Source organism: Cucumis melo, chromosome 11 (genome assembly GCF_025177605.1).
Source record: "Cucumis melo cultivar AY chromosome 11, USDA_Cmelo_AY_1.0, whole genome shotgun sequence".
NCBI lineage: Eukaryota > Viridiplantae > Streptophyta > Magnoliopsida > Cucurbitales > Cucurbitaceae > Cucumis > Cucumis melo.
In genome coordinates, this window is record NC_066867.1 from 6,933,605 (window position 1) to 6,946,267 (window position 12,663).

The 12,663-nt window shown below is 35.1% G+C and overlaps 1 protein-coding gene across 1 annotated transcript; it reads right to left on the reverse strand.

Annotated features, from left to right (window-relative positions):
• Positions 1 to 8,461: 8,461 nt before the first annotated feature.
• LOC103498354 (pentatricopeptide repeat-containing protein At1g10270) lies at positions 8,462 to 11,589 on the reverse strand. The gene has a single exon (XM_008460933.3). It carries the CDS (start codon positions 11,434 to 11,436, stop codon positions 8,746 to 8,748), a length of 2,691 nt encoding a protein of 896 aa, XP_008459155.2. The 5' UTR covers positions 11,437 to 11,589; the 3' UTR covers positions 8,462 to 8,745.
• Positions 11,590 to 12,663: the final 1,074 nt, after the last annotated feature.

Genomic DNA, 12,663 nt, shown 5'->3' on the forward strand with positions numbered 1-12,663 from the left:
TCGGATCAAGGCTAGCTTAAAACGATAATTTGATCCAACTGTCGTTACAAACACTTGTGAAGGACTAACTTACTTTTATTGATCTATATCTATGGACACAGAAATATATCTATAGTGAGAAGATTACAGCTATGGGTCATTAGTGGAGCATACACATAGTTAAAGTGTACACATAGTTAACGAATATTGATTAAGGTGATTAATAATTTTAGCGAATTAATCTTATATCATTGTAGCTTTTGACCTATAGGTTCTTTAGGTCCCCTTCCTAACTCATAAAGGGTAATGAGGTTAATATATATTGATTGTAATTTGAAAATTCAAATTTACCTTGGAAATTAATATAATGTATGGTGATACATTATAATATAAAGTTTATACTTTAATTAAACTTTATAACATAAATTTAATTTTTAGATATGATTCAAAATTAATTTATGAGAGAATAAAATATTTGGATGAGTTCAAATATTAATTTAATGTGAACTAGATTCATATTAAAACTATAGATTAAGATTTAATGCGTATAGGATACACATTAAAACTATATGTTATGAGAGAAATTTATATATGAATATGATTCATATTTGGATTAAATTAAATATAGGATATTTAATTTAGAAATTAATTAATTTTAGAATTAATTAATAATTATATTTAATTAAATTAAAACTATAGGTTATGTAAGGGGAAATTTTCATAACTGTAAGGGTAATAAAAATAGTAGTAATTTTTTGAATAATTATTAAGTATGTAGCAACATTTTAAAAAAAATTGCAAATATAGCAAAGTCTATCAGTGATAGACTTCTATCGTTGATAGACTCTTATGGTTTATCAGTGATAGACCAACATTTGCTACATGGTCTATAAGTGATAGACTTCTATCATTGATAGATTTTGACAAATTTTGTTATATTTGCAATTTTTGTAAAATTTTGCTATATACTTAATTATTTTGAATATAATTGCTACATTTGCAACTATCCCTAAATATAACAAACTACTAAAATATTTATGGCCTGTGTGACAAAGCCCATAAAGTTAGGGTTTGTGCTTCCATCTTTCTTCTCCTCTTCACTGCGATTTCTTTCTATTGTCTTTCTTTCTTTCTTTCTCTTTTTTTCCCGCTGCAATTTCTTTCCATTGTCTTTCTCTTTTTTTTTACGTTGTTTAGATTTGTAAACCAAATCTGATTTCTTTCCATCTCTTTCTTCTTTTTCTTTTTCTTTTTTCACTGCGATTTCTTTTCATCATCTTTCTTTTTTTCTTCCTCTTTTCTTACATCGTTTAGATTAGCGTAACCAAATCTAAAAGATCGTGTATAAAGAATCTTGAAAATAACCAAGTCTAAACGATCGTATAAAAAAAATAAACGATACGTACCAAAATAATTAAAAAAATCGTTTAGCCAAATCTAAACGATCATGTACCAAAAGAATCTTGAAAAAATTCGTTTAGCCGAATCTAAATGATACCAAATTTAAGAAAATAAAACTCGTGCTAAATTTAAACGGTCATGTAATCATATCTAAACGACCATCGTGTAACCAAATTAAATAATAGAATTCAAAAAATAAATGGTTTAGATTTTGCTATTCAAATCTAAACCAAAATCTAAACGACAAAATCTAAACGATCAAGTACCAAACAATAGCCAAATCTAAACTTTCATGTACCAAATATATTATGCACGTTGTTGATGGTGTGGTTGATTGGGAATTTTTTGTACTTTTCATTGTGAGCCTCTAGGCTTTTTTTGTTTTCGAAATTGTTTTATATAGTGTAAATATTTTGTCGCTTTGTTATATTTTTTAAAAGATCCCTTATGTGAGAGATGTTCATTTGAATATGATTTAAATGGAATAGAAATGAAATATTATTTAATTAATTAATTAATTTAGGGATCTTTTTAATAATATAACAAAGCGGCAAGTTATTTACACTCAATAAAACAATTTCAGAAACGAAAAAAGCTCATAGGCCCACAATGCGAAATACCAAAAATACCCAAAGAAACATGCGATTAATCGTTCCACGTGATGGAAAGTATACAAATTCAGCGGAAACAAGATCGGATAATTACTCTAATTGCAATTAATTAACAAAATAGCTCTAAACTGAAAAAAGTTAGAATTAGGGTTTTTAGGAAAAGATTACGTTCGAAGCTCCGATTGATGCTTGAACCACCACTAGGGTTAAACTACTATCCTCTGGACTCAGAACCGGGTTGTGGGACCCGTTGGATGAAGGAAAACGGGAGAGAGAAAGAAAGATGGAAAAATATGGAAATGGGTTGGGTTTGATTTTTTTTTTAGGAAAAACCAGCCCAATTTTGTTATTTAGAAAATAAGCCAACCCCTTTTTTTGAGGCCCTAAGAGCTCAATTTATAGAGGCTTTTCATGCAAGGTTACATGTGCATGCAAACACATGGCTCAACAACACATAACCGACTAACCATTAGTGGGCTTAATGTCATTATAGTTTGCTAACACCTAGCCCACTATAGTTAGTAGGTTTATCCAACAAAATGTTGGATTTTCCCACTAACTGTAGTCAAAGAGTAAAATTGTCATTTGGTCAAAGTCAAACTTTGACTTTTCAAACCAAAAAAGTCAACATTTTGACTTTTTACAATTTTGTCCGTCTTGACTAATTTTGACCTTTCGAGCATGAATCCACATTTATTTTCTCAAGATTCAAATCACATTTGAATATATTGCCGATCAAAGTTTAACTTTTCAAAGTCAAAAGTCAACATTTTGACTTTTCACAACTTTGACTATTTCTATCTTTTCCGAGCTTTTGAGTATGAATGCGCTAGATCTTTAATATTTAAATACCATAAAGCTCTATTAGTAATCTAAAAAACCGACGGCTATATCACATATACTTGTCGGTTTCTCTCTCCTTTCTCATTTCAAACAATTCGACTCATTCCATTATATTGTTCTAAGTTAATTCCGTATGAGCTAGCAGGGGAACCTAATGGACCTATAGATCATGGGCTCCAATGAACCAAGATTAACTAGCTAAACAATTTTAGACCAAGTTAATCAACATTCGTTAACTAACGAGTCATTCCACTAAAGTCTCGTAGTTGCACTCCACTCACTATCGATATATTTATGTCCATCTGATATAACCATGATCAGTAAGTTAATCCTTCACAAGTTGTTCGTAACCTCGGCTGTGTCAAAATACCATTTTATTCCCGAGGCTACATCTTGTTCCTTAAAACCCACGATTCACTATTGAACAATTGGTTTAAGATCCAGCCTATAAACCGAATCCCTCTCGAGCCAATGAGAGGGTGGGACCCCTTTGTTCAAGACTTGGATTCAGTCTTTAAGGGAATAACCTATCTACTACCTCTAAAACGGGTAAGAGTGAATTCCGTCTTGCACCCTATGTTCCCAACTATCCACCCGATCTTATCCCTAAAATGGGAGGTTTATTGGGCCAACGCTAATGAGTTGCCCTCACCTATGCAGACCTAAGGATAATCTCGTGTGAACAGGAGTTCATAGTTAGCTCAGGATTAAGATTAAGTTACCTAGGTCATCAGTAATCAAGATAATCGGCTTTAAACAGTAAATGGCGTTATAACGTAAAAGTGACTATTTCATGGTTCTGTCTTATGTAAACCTTTTACATAGGATGCCCCCACTTTCATGTCTCTACATGAACGATTCAGGATTACATTGTTTGTATGGCTAATGGTAGCCAAGTTTGACCATTTAGTGGATTTATGAACTCAATTTGTTGTTGTGGAGCTATCATGTAGTTATGGTAGACACTTTAAATATGTGTATTTAAAGGGAAGGGATTCACTTTTTCACTTTATATTCATTTTTGTTGCTATATTGTAGGTTTAAGGGCAGTTAGATGAAACTTAGGACATTCGTAGTTTTTGAGGTATATGTTACAATTGTTTCTTTTCATTAGATTGAGGCTACATTTGTGCATTTTTGTTCTTGTGTCTTTGTAAGGGTCTAATTGTTGCATTTTATGTTTTTATGACCAATAAATATCCGATTTAATCTTGAAAGAAATTTGGTTGGATTTAGAAGGGAGGGGCTCACTTTGTTGCTTTATATCCATTTTTGTTGTTACTTTCTAGGTTTAAAGGATGGTTAGGTGGAAATCAAAAAACGTTTGTAGCTTTGAGAGGGGTGTATAGGTGTTCTAAATGTTTTTTCTTCTCTCCAACTTTTCTTTCAAAATGTGAGATTTTATTCCTTGATTCAATCTTTATTTGTCGATTGATTTAATTTATATACATTTTTGTAGTTCTTTTGGTTAAAATCACACTGATTCTTCGAATCTGGATACGAGAACCCTACATTATACTATAGCCTTTTAATGGGTTTGTGAAGATGTTAGTTTGAATTGGAACCTTCAAATCCGCATCCATTCTCTTCTCTCTGACACGAATTCAATGCAATGGCTGTGGTTTGTGAAGATGATTTTGGGTCTTTTGTGAACTATTCTTGTTGCAGGTTGCTGGGAACTTCATTGCTGAACGTGCATCCTCTTTGACTTTGCATAAGCACCCGATGTGTGCTGAAGTGAGTTCCAAACCATACCTTCTTAATCTATACATATAGTTGAATTTCCTTAGATGGTTGTCTTGGTCTTCACTTCATTTTTTAACAACCTTTTGTTTATGAATCAATTATGTTATCTTGCAAGAAAGTGGGATAAAGAAAATTATATTTTGAACTTTGAAGACCAGTTTTTACCTCTTTTAATGTTGTATTCAAGTAAACTCTTACTCAATCAAGCAAAGAATTATTGACATTCTAATTTAGTTTTATTCTAACAGAAATCAAATGATGGGTTGTGAAGCTATAAGCTAATAAGCATAGATATAGTCTTATAGATATGACACACGAACATGGCAACATGCCATTCTTTTAAAATCAAGGACACAACATGGCAATCAAACATTTGTTAATGTATACATTTTACAAAATATATTATTTTTCTACCCAAAAAAAATATTCAAAAGTAAATGGAATGGTGTACTTATATGTTTAGAAAAGTAAATGGAGATCGTTTCCATTTTTGAAAAAAATAAATAAATAAATGATAAGCCTTCTTCTGCTTCTAAATTCCATCGGTTGCCTCCAGGCAAAGAAGCAACACTGCAACCCCTAAACTTTACCAAGCTATTTAACATCTACAATCAAAATGGACACAGAACCAAGCTGCAGTCTCTGTGCTGAACCAGCCCTTCTAAGAAAAACGACCTCGAGGTGTTAATTTCGTGGGCATGAATGTCTAAAGAAAAAGTTATCGACATAGCAACTTAGTTTTCATTTCCACTTTGAGACAAGGTGAGTTTTTCAGGGGTGGAGAATTGATAAGCCCTCAAATTACACATTCATGCTCATGAAATTTACACCTCGAGGTCGTTTTTCTTAGAAGGGTTGGTTCTGCACAGAGACTACAGCTTGGTCCTGTGTCCATTTTGATTGTAGATGTTAAAGAGCTTGGTAAAGTTAGGGATTGCAGTCCTGCCTTCTTTGCCTGGAGGCAACTGGTGGAATTTAGAAGCAGAAGATGGTTTATTATTCTTTTTAAAAAAAAAAAAAACGGAAATGATCTCCTTGTTATTGAAAACAAATAAGATTAATGTTCAAATACAAAAGAAATATACTAGGAGCAAAAAGGGGTAAAGTGACTAATATATCAATAAAAACAACAGAAACAAGCCGTCCTCTGGAACTCAAGCCAAAAAGGAGAGAAAAAAAACTACAAAGCAAAAGTAGTGGGTTTTCAATAAGAAACCCAGAGTCAGCGGCAGTTGCCACGCTAACAGCTTCAAAAAGAAAGGGGAGAGGACGGCAAGAAAAGGCAAAAACCAATCTTGGGCCCGAGAAGACTTGCAAACAACTTTCAACCCAACACTTTAATTTCTATTTCAAAAGGAAACCATTCTTGTGCCCGGCAAGACATGATGAAACAAACAGAAAAAATAAAACCAAAGCTTCGAACTGCCAAAAACTTTTTGTGATCCACCAAAAAATATTTAGATATAATTGACTTATGAACTAGCGAAAAAATCTATTTTAGAGAGCTCAACCCAAAATTATTCTACATTTTTCACCAAAAGACGTCAAATGCTCTGGAATTTCACACTGCTAAGCTAGAGAGTGAAATATAGGGGGGACTTTTCAAAATTTACAACTTCCTTAATCTGAAACAGGGCATTTAAATCAGAATCTAAAGGGTCCTTTATCAATTGATCCTCCTTCTCAACTGTCTTCAACTCAAGGTCATCTTCCTCGCTGCTTTCACTAAAGGGAGAATCAAAAACTGGAGCACACTTCTTTTTAGACAAAGGGAACGAAGTTTGACTAGGAGAACCTCTAAAAAATTAACCTTTGAGTTAGGAAAAGAAAAATCAAAGTAGTTTGGGTGAGGGGGGCTTGAATAAGGGTACACTTTGCCTCTAACAAATCCGTATTCTGGTCTAACAACAAACTTGCTTTTAAGACTTTGTTTTTAGACCTCCTTCAGTCTCTTCTGACAAAGTGCTCCCGGAACGTCTTGAAGAGAATCGGGAGTTTCTTTGGTTTTGAATGTTTTTTTGACTTATCTCTTAAACCCGGATCTGGCCTAAGAAGAAATGGAAGAAGAAAAATGCGAAGTGAGCCGGCACTAGAGAAGGGGGGCAAAGGTTTTAGAGGAGCAAAGGAAAGAGGCTTGCCATTCGAGGAAGTTGGATCAACCAGTGGAAGGCCACAAGCCGACTGGATAGACTTCAAAGCCGTATCAAAATAAATGGGCTGAGTAGGGTTTAAGATCGTGATTGCATGAGCAACCTGACCAGCTCTAATACCCATCAAGACCCAGATGAAGGAGTTTCATTAAGCAAACCAAGATTTGAGCCGATCAGCACTAAAAGAAAGTCCTGATCCCTCCTTATGTTCAGCCAGTGTCATGAGTTGCGAGAAGGAGCCAGAAAATTCAGTTTCAAGAAAAATCAATAACATATCAAAAGACTTGGTTGCCATATTACGACCCACGAGTTCAAAGGATCAAACAAGCTACAATGGACAAACTAAACAAAGATCACAAGAAAAATAGGGATGTACGATTATATAAACAGCAAAATCTGCATAGTCAGCACTAAGGATTGTAAACTGCATCCAACATGAGAGGCAGAAAACAAAATGTCATGGCCTGAATCATAATACAAACTAAATTCATCGGATGAATGGCTCTTAAATTCATTGCAGCAACTAGGATAGAAGAGACAGCCAAAAGTGGACTTGGTCAAAGATAAAAGTGAGCATCTGAACATCCGGTATTCAAAAAATTATAAGAGAGCTCGACCAAAAAGGAAAAAGGACCAGCTAACTACGACAAAGATCACTAACCTGTAGCAGCTTTTCGGTCATCACTTCTATCAACAAGCACATGATTTACTTCTTCATCCTCTTGCAAATCCTCAAACGTGGGTTCAGGATATCTGGTATCACTTTTGGAAGCTCATGTATCAATCATGCTTGTTCTGATGGCTTTGAAGTAGAATTCGTTTTTCCAAGAATTCAAACAATATTTGTACAAAGCAAATGTTAAGGAAACTTAACTTTATCCTTAAAAGTTTTGACAAAAAGAAAAAAAAATTCTGGCCTGGTTCCACCCATGAAAATTTTTCGCAGCATAAAATGGATCGAAGCAGAAAAATGAAGTAGATGGTCAGACAAAACCATCTCTGTATGTTTTCATACTAAAGCTTTAGTATTATCAATGTTGTCATCTTTTTAACAAAATGAGTAATAACAAAACACAACTTTATAGCCAAAATAATATATATAAGAATGATTTGAACTGTAGTCATAAGGTGTACTCAATAGACAAGGATATTTTTGTTGGTATACAATATCCTAGGTAATTCCAACCCATGGATACACAATGTTAGATATTACTTGTTCTGTCCTATCTAGAGGTTGCAACGATTATTCTCTCAACCCAATTGTATGCCATATTTCTTTCTTTTCTGTCTTGGTTCAAGTATCTATATAGTAAATGACACTATGTATAAAATGAGTGCTCAAGTCCAACAAGGAAAGGATAAACTGAAGTATCGTGATAGTTACCCCCAGTGTAAGGGACACCACATTAACTTAAAATGGCACCAATTAGAAAGTCTACTTAAATTTTATATTCCTTTCAAAATAAGTCATTGCCTTAATTTTATTTTTCTGAATACAATATAAACCAACTTGGATGTATCTCTTATTCACAGCCAGAAAATATAAGCTCATCAGTGCAATAATCACATAAGTAGGACGAAAAGTGACAAATTTGTCAATGCAATTTGAAGCAGAAACAACAGATATAGAGTGTGCTCTTAGTCCCAAAATTCTCCCAATATAATAACTATGATACAGGTAGAAACTGTGCCCCTGCATTCAGATTATATTCCATTCTTACAAATGTGAAATAGTATTTCAAATTATTGTAGATCAAAATATTATTGATAAATTTGTGAGTTTAACTAGTGTGATAGAGTACCACTTTCATATATCAGGTAAATACATAATATCTAAAACAGACACCATGAATATAACCAAATCCTTTACTAACACAAAAACTTGAATGGAAGAGACTTGAGGTGACCTGACAGAAGGAACATGCAGTATAAAGTGGATAATTGATCACATATTGCATGTCAACTAAGTCAAAATTTTGACAACAGCATCTTCAAATAACTTAGAAAACTGAGGATCAAACTGCGCTTTGGCCTGCCATTTGAGGGGGTTGTTCTGAGTGATACTGTTCTTCTATTGGGACCGCATCAGCTGATGGCTGTTGTGGTCTTGTCATTTGAGTCGATTCCGATTGAAAATAATTATGACCTGTCATTTGAGATGATCTTGATTGAAAATAACTAGGACCTGACATCTGAGGTGATGAAGGGCCATAACTTCCTCTGGCTTGAGGGTTTATGTACGGTCGCCAGTTTGGTTCTGCCATTTGAGGGGGTTGTTGTGAGTGTTCTTCCATTGGGTGTGGATCAAACGATGATTGTTGTGGTTTTGTCATTTGAGCCGATCCTGATTGAAAATAATTAGAAAATGTCGTTTGAGGCGGTCCTGATTGAAAATGACTACGACTTGACATCTGAGGTGAGGAATAACTTCCTCTAGCTTGAGGGTTTATAGAAGGCCGCCAATTTGGTTCTGCCATTTGAGGGGGTTGTTGTGAGTGATGTTCTTCCATTCGAGGTGGATCAAATGATGAATGTTGTGGTTTTGTCATTTGAGCCGATCCTGATTGAAAATAATTAGAACCTGTCGTTTGAGGAGGACCTGATTGAAAATGACTATGACTTGACATCTGAGGTGAGGAATAACTTCCTCTAGCTTGAGGGTTTATAGAAGGCTGCCAATTTGGTTCTGCCATTTGAGGGGGTTGTTGTGAGTGATGTTCTTCCATTGGGGGTGGATCGAATGATGAATGTTGTGGTTTTGTCATTTGAGCCGATCCTGATTGAAAATAATTAGAACCTGTCATTTGAGGCGGACCTGATTGAAAATGACTAGGACTTGACATCTGAGGTGAAGAATAACTTCCTCTAGCTTGAGGGTTTATAGAAGGCCTCCAATTTGGTTCTGCCATTTGAGGGGGTCCTTGCAGAGGTCTTCCCATTTGAGGTGGTACCTGAGATTGTGAAATTCTTGGGGGCCCAGATGGGGGGCGATATGCAGCATGTCCCCATTTATTCATATTTAGCAATCTTTCAATCTCTTCATGTCGACCAGCCTTTACAAATTCATCTTTAACAAATTCCTCAAGAGTGGGAGTGAGGCCAATACCATACCTCATTATCTGATCAAGCAACTCCCGACTAGTATCCAACGCACCTTCATTGCATAGCCCTCTAATCACAACGTCATAGCATGTGGGATCCGGTTTAGGATCCCGCTCTCCCATTTTTGTTAAAATCTGAGCACAGTCAGCTGCCTTACCATTCTTAATCAATTCACCAAAAACCATATTTCCGAAGCTAGCAACAACTCTCAAACCAACATCAACCATTCTTTTAAAAACTCTCAATGCATCATCAATCTGCTCAATCTTTAAGTAAGATTCTATAAGTGTTCTATGAGTTGGGACATCAGGGGACAAGGATTTCGAGCAAAGTTCAGCAAAGAAAGTCTCTGCATCTGCCATCATTCCCTGTTCACAAAACCTTGCAATGATATTATTATACCCTGCAACGTCCATAGCAAAAGGCCGTGACTTCGGTTGAGTTCCCACCTTCCGGAAAGTCTCCACTGCCTCTGTGAACTTGCCAAGCTTAAAGCATTCATTAACCATTATGTTGAACGTATCTGAATTAACAGCTTGGAAATTTGGTGGAGTGTGGTTATCCAACATCTGATCAAACAAGGTCCAAGCCTCCGTTTTCTTTTCATGCTTAAGCAAAACCTCTAACAACACATTGCAAGTCGCTGGAACCATCTTGAATTGCCTATCAAGCAATGACTTATACGATTCCATGGCCTCTTTTTCTTTCCCTTGATTGAAAAACCAATCCATGAACGTAGCATTCACAACTCCATCATACACCAAACATCTTTCTTTCAACTCATCAAACAGTTCATTCGCCTTCACCAAATTCCCCAAATTTAGAAACCCAGAAATCAAATTATTGAAAACCAACGAATCAGCGCCATGCCCTTTATTCAACATTTCCCGCAGAAGATCCACAGCCTCCTCAATCCTCCCAGCATCAATCAATCCCTTAGTCAAATGCCGATAAGTAACTGCGGAAGGACTGAACGGAGCATTCGCAATAATATGACGATAAACCTCAAGCCCCACATCAACACGGCCCTCATCGCAATGAGCATTAATCAAATTATTATACGACACAACATTGGGAACTATATTCGACTGGTTAAAGAAGAACTGAAACAACGCAATCGCATCACTATACCTCTTAGCCCGATACATAGCAGCAATAATAGCGTTACAAGTGAAAACCGTGGGGCGAGTATTGGAGAACACAGAATGACGAGCAACTGAAGAAGCCGCATCAAGATCACCAGCACGAATCAGGGATTGAACACGATTGTGAAGATTAAGACGAGGCCCCACAAGGGCGGATGTGGAGTCGGGAAGACGAGGGGCATTGGGATCACGCTGAGGGGGAGGGTAGTTGTCGCGACGAAGTGCATGGAGAGGCGGTTCAATACGAAGACGTCGCTTTCTACGGCGTCTTTCGGCAGCAGCTTCTTCGGCAGAGGAAAAGGAAAATGAGCGGGCAAGGAGGAGTGAGATAGGAGAAGAAGTTTGAGAGGAGGGTGGAATATGGTGGTTGAGAGGAGCAATGGTGGTAAGAGCTGGGGCATATGAGGGAGAGGTTGAAGAGCGGCGGAGAGAGCGTAGGAGGAAGCGGTAAGGTGACATGATTAGACGACGGCGCCGGAGTAAGGAGGAGAAGTAGAAGTTAAATTAAACCCTAGAAAAGAGGGAATCAGGGTTTTTGGAGCAATTCATACGTAGAGAAGATGATATATTGGTAACCTTTTTTTCTTTTTCTTTTTTCTTTTCCTTTCTTATTTGGAGAAATGTAATGAAAAGTTTACAAAATTTAACAAATAAATCTTACCTTTCTTTTACTAAATTGTTGTTGTGATTATCGTATCAAGAAATAGTATTTTCAAAACTTATAATAAAATTGTCAATAAAGCTTACATATTTTTTCTAAATAATCTTATTATAAATGCAGAGCTTTAAACTCATATAAACAAAATCACTTTTTTCAATACATCCTTTATAGATGTTTTCAGTTTTTTCACTCCTTGAAATTCACTTCATTACATTTTATATTTCATTATATGTTATATTTATGTGAGTTTTAATTCAACTTATTTACGAGTTTTAACTAGTTTTGAAAAAGAAGTTTTAAGATATCATTTTAAGTTTTGTATACTAAATATCTTAAAATTAACTTGTATTACTCACCTAAGTATAGCTCAACCTATATTTATGGGTGACTGGGCCTAGAGAGGAAGACAACTAGGATTAGCCTCAACTAGGATGAGATCGAGGAGTGTAATTTGTCTTGTTGGGTGGTCACACACCTTCAACTGGCTAAATCGAGGCTCCATAATGTTATTCTCAAACTTTAAGCTTTTACACTTTTTCACTTTTTACTTACTTTAATCCATCGAATGTGTACGACAAATATGTCATGTTTTTATTCATAGGAAATTAATTCCTAGATAAATGTTTATCATTGACCGATCACATGATCTCTTATATAGTTTTTTAGAAATTCTTTTTTATACTCCTAACTCAACCATGATATTTTTCAAGAATTAACCGTATATCTCTATTTTTCTTTTCAATTTCTAATTTCTTTTCCTTAAAATAATTTTACTCTTGAAAATATTTCTTTTCTATTACTTTTATGATTAAATAATAGTATATGGGAAAAATAGACACAAATATAGTCTCTAAATTTTTAATTTTACGTCTAACAAATTCTTAAAATTTAAACTTTTGGTCCACAAAATCACTGAACTAATTTTAAAACTAATAAATTAGTTATAGGGTGTGTTCACACCTTTTTTTTTTTTTCTTTTTTCTTAATTTAGTGACTTATTACAGACAATTAAAAGTTGAAGAACC

Excerpts from the sequence above, each read along its gene's own strand:
- LOC103498354 (XM_008460933.3), bottom strand. The coding sequence starts at position 11,436 with ATGTCACCTTACCGCTTCCTCCTACGCTCTCTCCGCCGCTCTTCAACC.